At 41.4% G+C, this 13,407-nt stretch overlaps 1 protein-coding gene across 3 annotated transcripts in view; it reads left to right on the top strand.

The window, feature by feature from the left end:
* The window catches only part of CREBBP (CREB binding protein), a 154,184-nt gene that overhangs the window by 100,193 nt on the left and 40,584 nt on the right, over positions 1–13,407 (top strand). For 2 of the 3 annotated variants that reach the window (XM_003790832.3, XM_023513742.1), the window contains exons 9-16: positions 688–805; positions 1,339–1,510; positions 1,859–1,903; positions 4,553–4,677; positions 5,280–5,468; positions 7,212–7,622; positions 10,385–10,564; positions 11,383–11,572. In XM_003790832.3, the coding sequence (XP_003790880.1) occupies positions 688–805; positions 1,339–1,510; positions 1,859–1,903; positions 4,553–4,677; positions 5,280–5,468; positions 7,212–7,622; positions 10,385–10,564; positions 11,383–11,572 (1,430 nt within the window). The remainder of the gene's footprint in view (positions 1–687; positions 806–1,338; positions 1,511–1,858; positions 1,904–4,552; positions 4,678–5,279; positions 5,469–7,211; positions 7,623–10,384; positions 10,565–11,382; positions 11,573–13,407) is intronic. The other variant, XM_023513741.1, reaches the window with a different exon arrangement.

The raw sequence follows: 13,407 nt of genomic DNA, 5'->3' as shown, positions 1-13,407 counted from the left end.
CATTGTTGTTTGGCAGGCCCCAGGCTGGATTCGAACCCGCCAGCTCAGGTGTTTGTGGCTGGTGCCTTAGCCACTTGAGCCACAGGCGCCAAGCCTGAGCTTGTTTGGTTTTTTAACCTTTTTTTCTCTTTCTGTTCCCTGGACTAGAGTGCAGCGGCATTGTCATAGTTCACTGAAATCTCAAACTTCTGGGCTCAAGCTGTATCTTTCTGCCTCAGCTTCTTAAGTACCTGGGATTATAGGCATGTGCCACCATGCATGGGCAATTTTTAAGTTTTTTGTAGAGACAGGATCTAACTGTTGCTTAGGTTGGTCTTAACTCCTGGGCTTAAGCTATCCTCCCACCTCAGCCTGTCAAAATGCTAGGATTACTGGTGTGAACCTCCATATCTGGATCAAACTTTTTTATAATACACAAATTAAAACTTAGGGATTTGAAATCATATTATTCTTGAAATGACCTAGCGTACATTTGTTAAGCAAAATATTGGTGTGTTTGATGTGTAGATGAGTTCTTGGGTCCAGATTATTTTTAGCTAGTGACTTCATTTATGTGTTCATATAACAGGCGAGAGAGATGCAGGATTTTTTTCAACCTGTATGGCCACCATAAGCATATGATCTTAGTTTTATACTTCTCATTTGACTGGATTGAAATTAGGCTAATAGAATGTGTTGTCATTTCAGTGTCCAAGCCATCTTCCCAACACCTGATCCTGCAGCTCTAAAGGATCGTCGCATGGAGAACTTGGTAGCGTATGCTAAGAAAGTGGAAGGAGACATGTATGAGTCTGCTAACAGCAGGGTAGGTGGCTGTACGGCGAGTTTTCAGCCTATATAACCACTGCAGTAGAGAGACTGTATCTGTCTATTTTGTTATCTGGTAATATGTAATGTGTGTAGTCAGAGGAGGATACTGACCAGGGAGACTTCCCAGACAAGACATGAGATCGCTGCACAACTTTCATGGTTAACCATAAATGTTATCACTACTGTAGTCAGTGGGATGTATAAAATTGTATTATGTCCACAGAATGTACTTTTCATAGTAAATGTTTTTTATAATGCTGTATTCTATTATTGCCAGCATCAGTGAATAGCCAAGAAGAGGTTCAATTGTGGAATGAAATGTATTATGCATTTAGTACTTACTGTTGGATAAGCCCCATAAAGTCATTAGGAATTAAGCAAGAATTTAGGCTTTTGGCTTATCAGATGTGTTGAATACTTTGCCAGTGTACTTAATAAAGGAAGTTCATTAATTTGTTAGAACATATAAAACAGACCACTTGTTTTTATAGTTTTAGCTATATAATATTGAATGTTACTGCTTTTTAGGATGAATATTATCACTTACTAGCAGAGAAAATCTACAAAATACAGAAAGAACTAGAAGAAAAACGGAGATCACGTTTACATAAACAAGGCATCTTAGGGAACCAGCCGGCCTTACCAGCCCCAGGGGCCCAACCCCCTGTAATTCCACAGGCACAACCTGTGCGACCTCCAAGTAAGAACTTTATTTCCTTCTGCCAACCCTTAGTTTGATTTGCTTGGTTTTTCTTCTGTGTTTGGGCTGTATTTCTAAGAATATATAATTACAGTCTCCAAAAGCCTGCCCTTTGGAAGCTGTTTATTCACAGTTGCCGAGCCCCCCCTGCTGTGGGCTGTGTTGGGATGCTGTTTCTCTCCTATGGGAAGGCTCTTTAAAGGGGGCACGTTAGAACACAAGTGCTTTTGGACCTGTTGACTGTTATTTCCTTTAAGTTTGAAATTCTTCAGTAGAAAATTTTTTTAAATCAAGGATGTTTTTAAAATAACCAGAGTTTATTTGTTTTGTTTTGTTTTGCCATTCTAGATGGACCCCTGCCCCTGCCAGTGAATCGCATGCAGGTTTCTCAAGGTATTTAAGCATTTATTATCAATCTTATTTTAGTGGAACAGTTTAATAGCCATAATCTTTTTTTTTTTTAATAGCCATAATCTTTATTGTTCTTTTTCCTCCATGTATTTCTTTGTAATCTTTTCTTCTTTCCATTTCTCTTTGCTGATGAGCAGGATTAGTTCTCCAGCTAGTATGAATCTGTAGTATGAAGTTTGGAGATTACAGGAAAGATTTCCAAAGAGATCACAACTAGAATTTGTCACTCTTTTAAAATGGGGATGTGACATTACTCTTAGAGTTCAAAAAAGAAGCATTCTGGATGGGAGAGGAAGCATTTTTGAATGCTTGGAAGGAGAGTCATGCAAGCTAGTGCTATGGCAGTGAGTACCCACAGGGTGTGTATGGCTCAGGTGGCTCCTCCAGGGCAGGGATTTTAAGTGCAGCTAACTGGATGTTGGCTTTAGGAGGATGTATATACAGAGGTCCTAAACCAGATTGGGATGGCAGCAGCTGCCTAAGCCTTTGAATGTTCCTTCTCAAGTAGAGATTCTGTGGTGTTTGCTTTGTTGAACAGTCTTTTCAGGGAGAAGACATTTGAAAGCCTTGCTGCTCTTGATGTTTTAATACCTGAGCAGTAGGACAATTTTCTAGGGTGCAAAATAAGGTGACGACATTTCCCAAAAGATTCTAAGGAGAGAGGCCTTGCTGCAGTGTGCAGGGTAGTTTGGGAGAGGAGAAGAGGTAATTTAAAAAGCCATGGTCTGGCTGGATATGCCTGTAATCTTAGCTCTGGGAGACTGAGATGGGTAGATTGCTTGAGTGCAGGAGTTCAAGATAAGCTTGAGCAAAATTCCCCATTATTTATTCCCCATCTCTACTAAAGTTCTTTCTAAAAATAGAAAAACTACCTGGGTGGTATGGTAGGTGTCTGTAGTGCCGGCTATTTGGAAGGCTGAGGCATGAGGATAGGTTGAGCCTAAGAGTTTGACATTGCTGTGAGCTGTGATGATGCCACAGCACTCTACCCACAAAGACAGAGTGAGACTGTCATCTCAAGGTAGAAAAAAGTTATTGTCTTAATCACATATTGAAAAAAGCATGGTGGACAAACTGATAATATGAAAAAAACTTTTCAGGGACTTGGTTTTTTTTGGCCAGGGCTGGGTTTGAACCTACCACCTCTGTTACATGAGGCTGGCAACCTACTCCTTGAGCCACAGGCGCCGCCCTTCAGGGACTTGTTTTGAAGGACTAGATTGAGGTGTAAAAGAAATCAATAAGTCAGAGAAGTTGAGCCTTTGGAGAGTGGCTAAATGCTGTTGGGGACTGTCCTGGGGCTTTGGCCTAGATCAGTGGTTCTCGACCTTCCTCATGCCTCCTAATGCCATGACCCTTTAATACAGTTCCTCATGTTGTGGTGACCCTCAATCATAAAATTATTTTCATTGCTACTTCATAACTGTCATTTTGCTACTGTTATGAATCATAATGTAAATATCTGATATGTAGGATGTATTTTAATTGCTACAGAGGGGTTGTAACCCACAAGTTGAGAACTGCTGGCCTAGATAATAAGGTGCTCCTGTCTTGGGGGATGATGAGATAGCTATTCAGCTGCAGAATATTGAAAGAGATGTTTTCCTGGTAACTTCTCAAGCAACCTCCCTACCAGTACTTCCAGGTTTGGGTAAATACGGATTTCTTTAGGCTATTTCTTAGATCTTTTTCTCTTACTTAGTTAATAAAATTCTCAGGGAGACTTTTCTGTATAGGCTTCTTGGCAAGTCCTGGCCTGTATCAGCATTCAGTTATTTGAAGTTGACATTTCTAGGTTAGTCTTGAAGGTAGTGCTCCATGAGGCAGATGTTCTTTGCACCTTCTCACGACAGTGCTATAGTAATACCTCCCAGAAATTCTCTCAGGGACTCTGCAAGATCCCATTGATGGTCTGAAGACTCACTGGAACCGATCTTTATTTAGAGTTCAGGGTTTTCAGCATGTTGTTAGAAAGAGTTAGATAGTGTGGTCGAGAGACAGGGGGTACTGCAGTCTTTCTCTGTGATACGATGTTCCTACAGGCTACCGGAGGCTGAGTTTGAGAATTGCTGACCCTTGAGTACTTGTGAATGCTTAAAGTGCTTGCAAATTAAACCAAAGTTTAGCATCTTAACACAGATTGTAATAATAAACATAAACGCAGCCAAGGAGCTTGAAAGCATATGATGATGGGAACAACTATAGAAGCTTACCCTTGTCTTAGGAAACATCTCTTCCATAGAAGAGGGGTGGGGGGCTGTTCTAGGAGGTTGAGCCTCATTCCTTCATGGCACCTCCTCACCCCTTTGTTGCTCCAGTGGATTGTACAATGTGTTGCCTTCTGGGTCAGCTCTGCCTCAGCCTTCCTGGTGCTCGCTCTCTGTTGGTTTTACCTGGCCCTCTGCCCCCATGTCCTCTACCTTTCCCAGAACCCCCCTATCTCACCCCACCATCACGTTGGTGTCATTTTCCTTGGATGTGGGAACATCTGTTACTTAACCATCTTCTCTTGATTAATTGGGTGATTTCCTTTTAGTTGTCTGTGTTCCATCTTAGAGTTTACTCAGTGAATTGTAATTCTGTTTTCCTGTGGTTGCTTTTCCTAATGAACCATTATGGATATATTTACAGGGATGAATTCATTTAACCCAATGTCCTTGGGGAACGTCCAGTTGCCACAAGCACCAATGGGACCCCGTGCAGGCTCCCCCATGAACCACTCTGTCCAGATGAACAGCATGGGCTCAGTCCCAGGGGTAAGTGCTTCTCTTTTCCTTAACTGTGCTGCTGAAAGCCCTCACTCTCACGTGGAACCTTCTCCAAGTGGTGAAATTCCTATATCATTTCAGAGTTATCTGGTTCTTATTCTTTGGATTTTTAATCTTCGTTGCTCCAGCTATTTGACTGTTATTTATTTTGATTGGAATAACAAATTCATAGACAGTGAATTTGAAAGAGAAGATGGGAGTTGTGAGGATGGAGTTGGCAACTTAGACATGTGGCCAAGCAATGATTATCAGCATCTGTTGACTTGAGAACTTGCTCTCCTGAGGCTGCTTTCTAAACACTTGAGAGACCTAATAAAAGGCATATTTTAAACTTTAAATTATAACATGCTATTGATTTCTATTCCAAAGACAATTTGAAGTTGGCTTATTTGAAAGACTGCTTGAGAAAGTGTGCCAAGTGCCTAGGAGCCAGGAAGTTTTTAGGGAGTGGCAATCTCATCTCTCAAGGAAGGGCCGGATTGAGTCCTATTCTTTGTATCATCTGGGGTTGTGAGGCCTTTGATTTTTCTGGTGTCACTGTTCATCTTGACTTCTGAACTGCAGCTGTTGTGATGCTTGTTGTCTTATAGATGGCCATTTCTCCCTCCCGCATGCCTCAGCCTCCAAACATGATGAGTGCACATGCCAACAACATGATGGCCCAGGCTCCTGCTCAGAACCAGTTTCTGCCGCAGAACCAGTTCCCGTCATCCAGTGGGGCAATGAGTGTGAACAGTGTGGGCATGGGGCAGCCAGCAGCCCAGACAAGCGTGTCACAGGTACTGTGTCCCAATGGGACTGTGGCCACCAGTGTTCGTTCAGCTCCAGGTTCTTTCTACCTTAATTTGTCTTATTTCATGGAAGTTACAATTCTAGAATACACAGTTCACTTTCATGTATCACGGTCTTATTTTTTTACCTTTTCCCTATAATTTTTAACCTATTTGGAATTTCTCTTCTACGTGCAAAAGTGGAATGGATTATGAATTTTTGGTTTGTGTATTTTATGTTTTGATCTTTAGGTGTTTAGTTATTTTTTTTTTCTTTTTGTTTGTGTATTTTAAATTCTAAGTTTAACACATTCTGAGAGACATCAGGATTTTAGAAAGAGTTTAAAAGGTCCTATGAATTCATTCCTAGTGATTTGTATGTGCCCTGTTGCCACTCAGCTGCCCAAGTGAAGTCAGGCTACCTGAGTCATTTGATTAGTTGTCTTTTTGTTGAATGTGTTTTTAATTATTCAATGTAAAACTGAAGAAAACTATTTGCCATTCGTTTTTCTGCTTTCTTTCTCTTGTGTTAATTGTAGTGTGTCAGATCACAACTATATACAAACTATATGTGTATTTAAAACAGGCCAAAAGATACCATTCATGTCTCAATTTTTTAGCAAGAAGTAATGCTGAATAAGTCATTAAATGTATTACACTTACTAAATAATTATTAATTCTTAATTTTCCATAACTTCTCATTGCTCTAGAACAGGGATTAGCAGACTTTCTGTAAAGGGCCAAATGGTCAATATTTTCAGCTTGGTGGGCCATATAGTCTTGGTTTTACTTATTCAACTTTGTTGTTATAATACAAAAGCAGCCATAGACAGTGTATACATGTATGTAGTTGTGTTCCAATAAAACTTTATTTAAAGAAATAAGGAACTAGCTATGTTTGTCCCATACTTGGCAGTTTGCCAGCCTCTGCTCTAGAACAGTGATTTGGAATCATTTTTTAAAAAGTTCACTAATAATCCTGAAGTATCTCCCTAGTAGAGAATCACTGCAGTGAAGTGTTTCAAGAATTAACTTTAAGTAAAAAAGAATACCTACCTTTTTTTTTTTTTTTTTTTTTTTGGTCATCTAAGCTATGGGTAAATGTTACTGAACATGAATCTATTAAGCTAAGTGAATGAAGCCCCCAGGCTATGATTACTCTTTCCAAGGTTTTAGTTACCCATGGTCCATAAATACTAAATGGAAAATTTCTGAAATAAACAATTCATAAATTTTAAATTGAGTGCCATTCTGAGTTGCATGATAAAATCTCACTCTGTCCTGTTCCATGCTGCTCAGGACGTGACTCATCCCTTTGTCCAGTGTTTCCACCCTGTAGACACTACCTGCCTGTTAATCACTGAGATAGCTACTATATCTCAGTTATCAGATAAGAAAACCAGTGCATATATAGTGTTCAGTACTATCTGCAGCTTCAGGCATCTACTGGGGATCTTGGAAGATATCCCTGGTGAACAAGAGATGACTACTGTAGATGTGTTTAAACCAGAAGTTTTGAGTTACTTTATAAAATTCAAAGCATGAGAAACATTTTTAGGGCTAATTTGTTGTAAAGTATACATTATTATAAGTGTCAGCTTTATGAAATTTTACAAACAGAATGTTTCCATGAAACGAGCAAACCTCATCAAGAAATCAGAATTAGATTTTCATAGATTTAGTTCTTCAAATCTAGTGTAATATTTTCAAACATAGCAAATAATTTTAATATACTCTGTTTGTTTCTGGTAGGGACAGGTACCTGGTGCTGCTCTTCCTAACTCTCTGAACATGCTTGGGCCCCAGGCCAATCAGCTGCCTTGTCCTCCAGTGACACAGTCACCCCTGCACCCGACGCCACCTCCTGCCTCCACGGCTGCTGGCATGCCGCCTCTCCAGCACCCGACACCACCTGGGATGACTCCTCCCCAGCCAGCAGCTCCCACTCAGCCCTCAACTCCTGTGTCGTCTTCCGGGCAGACCCCCACCCCCACTCCTGGCTCAGTGCCCAGTGCTGCCCAGACCCAGAGCACCCCTACAGTCCAGGCAGCAGCCCAGGCAACCCCGCAACCTCAAACTCCAGTTCAGCCCCCCTCTGTGGCCACCCCTCAGTCGTCACAGCAGCAACCGACACCTGTGCATGCCCAGCCTCCTGGCACACCGGTGAGCCTTTCTTGGTCTTCTGTCTTTGAGCTAAGACTCCTAGAAGATAACTTTCCCATAAAAATTTTCTGTCATGAGGTTACTCCAGCATCTTGGTGCAATCTCAAAGTATCTGTATCCTGATAGGACTTGGTGAGCTGTGTTTTGTTTCTAGTATTCGTTCCAGAGGTTGTGTTTGGTGGCCATGACTTAATGATTAATTATCTTCCTGATTAAAAGAATTTGCAGCAATCAGTAATTATGATTATTATTTTTTAGTCTCACTACGCCACCCTGGATAGAGTGCTGTGGTGTCATAGCTCACAGTAGTCTCAAACTCTTGGGCTTAAGTGGTTCTCTTGCCTCAGCCTCCCAAGTATCTAGGACTACAGGTGCCTACTACAACGCCTGGCTATTTTTTTGTTGCTGTGGCCATTATTGTTTAGCTGGCCCTGGTTGGGTTCAGACCCACCAGCCTCGGTGTGTATGTGCCGTAACCACTGTGCTACGGGTGCTGAGCGAGTAATCAGTAATTATTAATATAAAGAAACTATACGTGGTCATGTGTAGAACCTTTTTTTTTTTTTTTTTTTAAAGAGACAGGGTCTCACTATGTTGCTTAGGCTGGACTCAAACTCCCGGCCTTGAGTGATCCTCCCATGTTGGCCTTCCAAAGTGTTGGGATTACAGACATGAACTACCACGCCTAGGCTACATAGAGAATTTTTGTAACTATATTGAGGGACCATTTAACTGGCCTAAATTGATGTCTTCTAAGTTTCAATAGTTTTCTGTTAATGTTTTGTGGGTTTGGTAAGGTGCCATGCTCCTAATGGTATGTCCCTTGACCTGGTCCATCAGCCTTGTTTTCACATTAAAGAAGCCTTTGCTTTTTTATGATGACACAATAGATCTAGGTTAGAACTGCCTGTGGCTCAGATCATGGGGGTGGGAGTGAAGTAAGGTGGCAGGATCATAGCTTCAAGCATGTCCCAGGCCTACAGTGGTATCTGGCCTGGAACTTTCTAGGCTGGACTACTTCACTGACCCAGGTCTCAGACTGTGCTCATCCCTTCCACACTTCTCTCTTTCAGTTTCACCAAAATTTCAGCATCCGTTTTCTTATCAGTCTGCCTTTGACCTCCACTTCTTGAAATATATTAACTTTATTCTCGTTGAGTTTTTTTTGAGAGTCTTACTTTTTTGCCCTTGGTAGAGTACCATGGCGTCATAGCTCACAGAAACCTCAAACTCTTGGGCTCGAGTGATCCTTTTGCCTCAGCCTACCGAGTAGCTAGGACTATATGTACCCGCCACAATGCCAACTATTTTTAGTAGAGATATGGGGGTCTCAGTCTTGCTCAGACTAGTCTTATATTCCTGAGCTCAGGCAGTCTACCCACCTCAGGCTCCCAGAGTGCTAGGATTACAGGCGTGAGCTACTGTGCCCAGCCTTGTTTATTTTATTCTTAATGTACCAAGGATATTTGGCGTACTCCATCAAGTGTTCAAGGACAGGGCCAGGTGTGGTTGCTTACCCCTGTAATCCCAGCATTTTGGGAGGCTGAGGCAGGAGGATCACTAGACGCCAGGAATTTGAGGATATTTATTTATTAAATGTACAAATCAATCCTTATTTATTGTTCATACTTTTCTGTAGGGAAATATTTTAATTCTGTATTTTTATCTCTAAATAAGATCCCTTTGTAACTTGGTTATCTTTTGTTGTTTATTTAAAATTTCATTGATCAAGACTTTGCAGGTTAAGAATCATCTTTTTTTTTTTTTTTTTTTTTTTTTGAGACAGAGCCTCAAGCTATCCCCCTGGGTAGAGTGCTCTGGCATCACAGCTCAAAGCAACCTCCAACTCCCAGGCTCAAGCGAGTCTCCTGCCTCAGCCTCCCAAGTAGCTGGGACCACAGGCGCCTGCCATAACACCCAGCTATTTTTTGGTTGCAGCCGTCATTGTTGTTTGGCGGGCCTAGGCTGGATTCAAACCCGCCACCTTAGGTGTATGTGGCTAGCACCTTAGCCTCTTGAACCATAGGCGCCAAGCATAAGAATCGTCTTAATGGCTCCTTCTCTTTGTTTATTCTCCTGTCACCACTGTTCCTACAGTTAACATGGCTAATTATATGCTATAGTGGCACTTGATTCCCCTTCCTTCATATCTGATTAGACATTTATAATTCAGCCTTTACCATAAACATTTGGCAGACTTACTGAATGAAATTAATTTTAAAATAGGAAGCTCTATAACTTCGCTAGAAAACTTTGAGAAAATAAATTTATATCAAAAATTTTAAAGGTCTGTTCTTCCCTTTCTGCGTTCTTGTCTTCTGGCTAATAGTGGCTTCCTCTAGAATTCACTCGTGTTTTAACTTCTGTTCCTATTTCTCTCAAGTAGGGGTGCCAAGTAGGTTACTATTAAAAAATGTTAACAAATTATAGATTCTGGGCGAGGTGTAGTGGCTCACATCTATAATCCCAGACTCTGAGAGGCCAAGGTGGGTGGATTGCTTGAGCTCAAGTTCAAGACCCCATCTCTAAAAACAGCTAGGCATTATGGTAAGTGCCTATAGTCCCAAGTACTGGGGAGGCTGAGGCAAGAGGATCACTTGAGCCCAAGAGTTTGCAGTTGCTGTGATGTCACAGCACTCTACGGAGGGTGACCAAGTGAGACTCTGTCTCAGAAAAAAGAAATTATAGATTGGATGTGTGAAGGCATTCAAAGTCATTATATTGTCTACTTACAGAGGTGAATGATTTGGGTTTCTTCACAGCTCTCCCAGGCAGCAGCCAGCATTGATAACAGGGTCCCCACCCCCTCCTCCGTGGCCAGTGCTGAAACCAACTCCCAGCAACCAGGACCTGATGTGCCAGTGCTAGAAATTAAGGCTGAGGTCCAGCCTGAGGACACTGAGCCTGACCCTGGTGAATCCAAGGGGGAGCCTCGGTCTGAGGTGGGTACCAGACCCAGAGTGAAGTGATGATGTGTGTGGGAACTCTACCCAGGTGTGGCTAGGGTTCTGCATAGGTGTCTTTGGTTTTTTTTATGTTCTGTTTGATAAGACTTCTACTTATAGTCTGTTAAAAATAGAGTATTCACTTTAAAATGCAAGATACGGGTTTATTTTGCCAGAGACAAAGAGCACTCATATTTTAAATGTTTGAATCTTCTAACAACCATTTCTTTGATGTTCTTCATTCATTTCTAGTTGTGTAGAGGTAGACTGCAGAGGGATGGCAGATCCATTTGCTAATTATTAACCTGTGGCAGAAGTTGGAAACTGGCAGACTGGGGGCTGAATCCAGCCTGTATATGTGTTCTGTTTGATCTACATGATATTGTAAAAATTAGGAAATTGCCAATAAAACTCTAGATTTCGGGCTTTTTTAAAAAAGGCTTTTAGCACTGTGCTTGCATCCCTGTATGACAACAGTCTGGTTGTGAACAGCAGCAGCTATGGTCTTCAAATGGGACCCTGGCAAGATGTCTAGGTAGTCAGTAGTTTCCATACTCCTTATTGTCATACCACACCTCCTGCCTCTAAGCATGGGCTTTCTTAGTGGTTCCAATTTTTCATCCCTGCTCCAATTTTTAAAACGTTTCTTATTCCAAATTAGAAATGCATATATGTGAAAATACTAAGCACGTGTAATTTTTAAAGGACTATGATTGTACAGTACTGTATTGAAGTGCTTCACTGGATACCCAATCAGACCCTTTCTTATTCTGGTAGAGGAGAGGAATGATAAATGCAATTTTGTTTTTCTCAAGATGATGGAAGAAGATTTACAAGGATCTTCCCAGGTTAAAGAAGAAACAGACACAACAGAGCAGAAATCAGAATCAATGGAATTAGATGAAAAGAAACCTGAAGTGAAAGTGGAACCTAAAGAGGAGGAAGAGAGCAGCGCTAATGGTACAGCTTCCCAGTCAACCTCTCCTTCCCAGCCACGCAAAAAATGTAAGTCTTTTTCAAACTTAATGACCTGTGCTGCTTTTCCATTGTGTTATGAGTCCATACAGAGGATTAAAAGCTAAAGAAGACAAGTAATTCCATATCCCTTATCTTTCTTGCCTGCCATTCCCCAGTTTTACCTTTTAAAATGGGCTCCAGCCCTGTGACCTGCATGCATGCTTTAGGTTTGAACTAAAAACTGAGCTGCAGCTCTGAGGGCACCCAGAGTACAGGTCTGACTTCCAAGATGGCACCAATTAGGGCCCCGGAGTTGAAAATGCATCTGAGTCCTTAAACAGGCTAAGAAGTTTGGGCTTTATTTGGCAAGGGGTGAAGAAACTGAGTATTTGATAAGGAAAATGGCCAAAAGGCTGTAATTTTACGAAAATGATCGTTAAGAGCACCCATAGCTTAGTGGTTAAGGTGCCAGCCACATACACCAGGGTTGGCAGGTTCGAACCCAATCCAAGCTAACTAAACAACAATGACAACTACAACAACAACAAAAAAATAACTGGGTATCATGGCAGGCTCCTATAAACTCAGCTACTTGGGAGGCTGAGGCAAGAGAATCACTTAAGCCCAAGAATTTGAGGTTGCTGTGAGCTGAGCCCTGAGGTTGCTGTGCCCTGCTGCCAAAGAGAAAAATGATCACTAGGATAGCATGTGTGTACTGAAGGTGGTAGGTTTCTGCTGGCACAATTAGAAAACTGAGTATCCAGAGTCAGGGTAGTGGATTGAGGGCAGGAGGATGGGGAAGAGTGAGGAGACAGTAAGCTTTGGGTTTTGAGAGGTATAGAGTAAGCGGACTGGCAATGGTAGTTGAGTGGAATCCATTTGAGATGTATCCAATGTGAGGAGGTAACAGGGTCTTGAAAAATTATCAGGTGGCCCTTAGAAATGTGAGCTGGAACTCAGAAAGTTTAAGGCTGCAAGTGACACATTTGAGTTAAGCTTGCAGAACAGTGCTGGAGCCTGAGACCGTGCAGCTGTACAAGATTCTGGAGATTGTGGAGTATGAGCCTCAGACCTGATTATGCTCGTAAGAACTGAGGAGCCTAGAGAGATTTTTGTGTGGGTTGTCTATCACTGTTTATTCTATTAGAAATTAAAACTGAAATTTTGGCCAGGCATGGTGGCTCACACCTGTAATCCTAGCAGTCAAGCGGGTGGATTGCTTGAGTTCACAAGTTCAAGACCATCCTGAGCAAGGGTGAGACTCCATCTCTGTTGAAAATAGAACTAGCCATGCATGGGTAGTGCAAGCCTTTAGTCCCAGCTGCCTGGGAGGCTGAGGCAAGAGGATTGCTTGAGCCCAAGAGTTGGAGGTTGATGTGAGCTTCGATGATGCCACAGCACTCTACAGGGTGATAGTGTCAGACTCTGTCTCAAAAAAATAAAATAAACTTTAGAAATTTTTTAAATATTTAATTTATTTAGAATAATAAATGTGTTACATACCCATAAATGACAATTTTTATTAGAAATCACTTTTCTAAAACAAAGAGTAAGAATAGTGGCATTGTTTTACATTTTTTGCAACTCTTAGAAAAGAATTAAAGTAACAGCTAGATTGCACATCTGCCTCTGTGTATACTCTTTTGCCATACTTTGTTTTGGTTGAAGTTGATGAAGAAAATCTGATCTCTCTTAGATAAGTTGATAAAGGGAATATTTAAATGACCCTTCAAAGTAATTGTGGATACTATCCCTAAATTCAACAGGAGAGAATTTCTAAAAGGTTAATGGCAGCATGGAAACCTAAGTCTCTGGCACTGGGTTTTTCGTACTCTCTGATATTAAAGTCCATTTGTCTGTCTTATACTTTGAATTGATCTTTT

The sequence above is a fragment of the Otolemur garnettii genome, unplaced genomic scaffold (assembly GCF_000181295.1).
Source record: "Otolemur garnettii isolate 467f Iridium unplaced genomic scaffold, OtoGar3 scaffold00044, whole genome shotgun sequence".
NCBI classification, from domain to species: Eukaryota; Metazoa; Chordata; class Mammalia; order Primates; family Galagidae; genus Otolemur; species Otolemur garnettii.
This window is presented reverse-complemented; position numbering and strand designations above follow the sequence as displayed.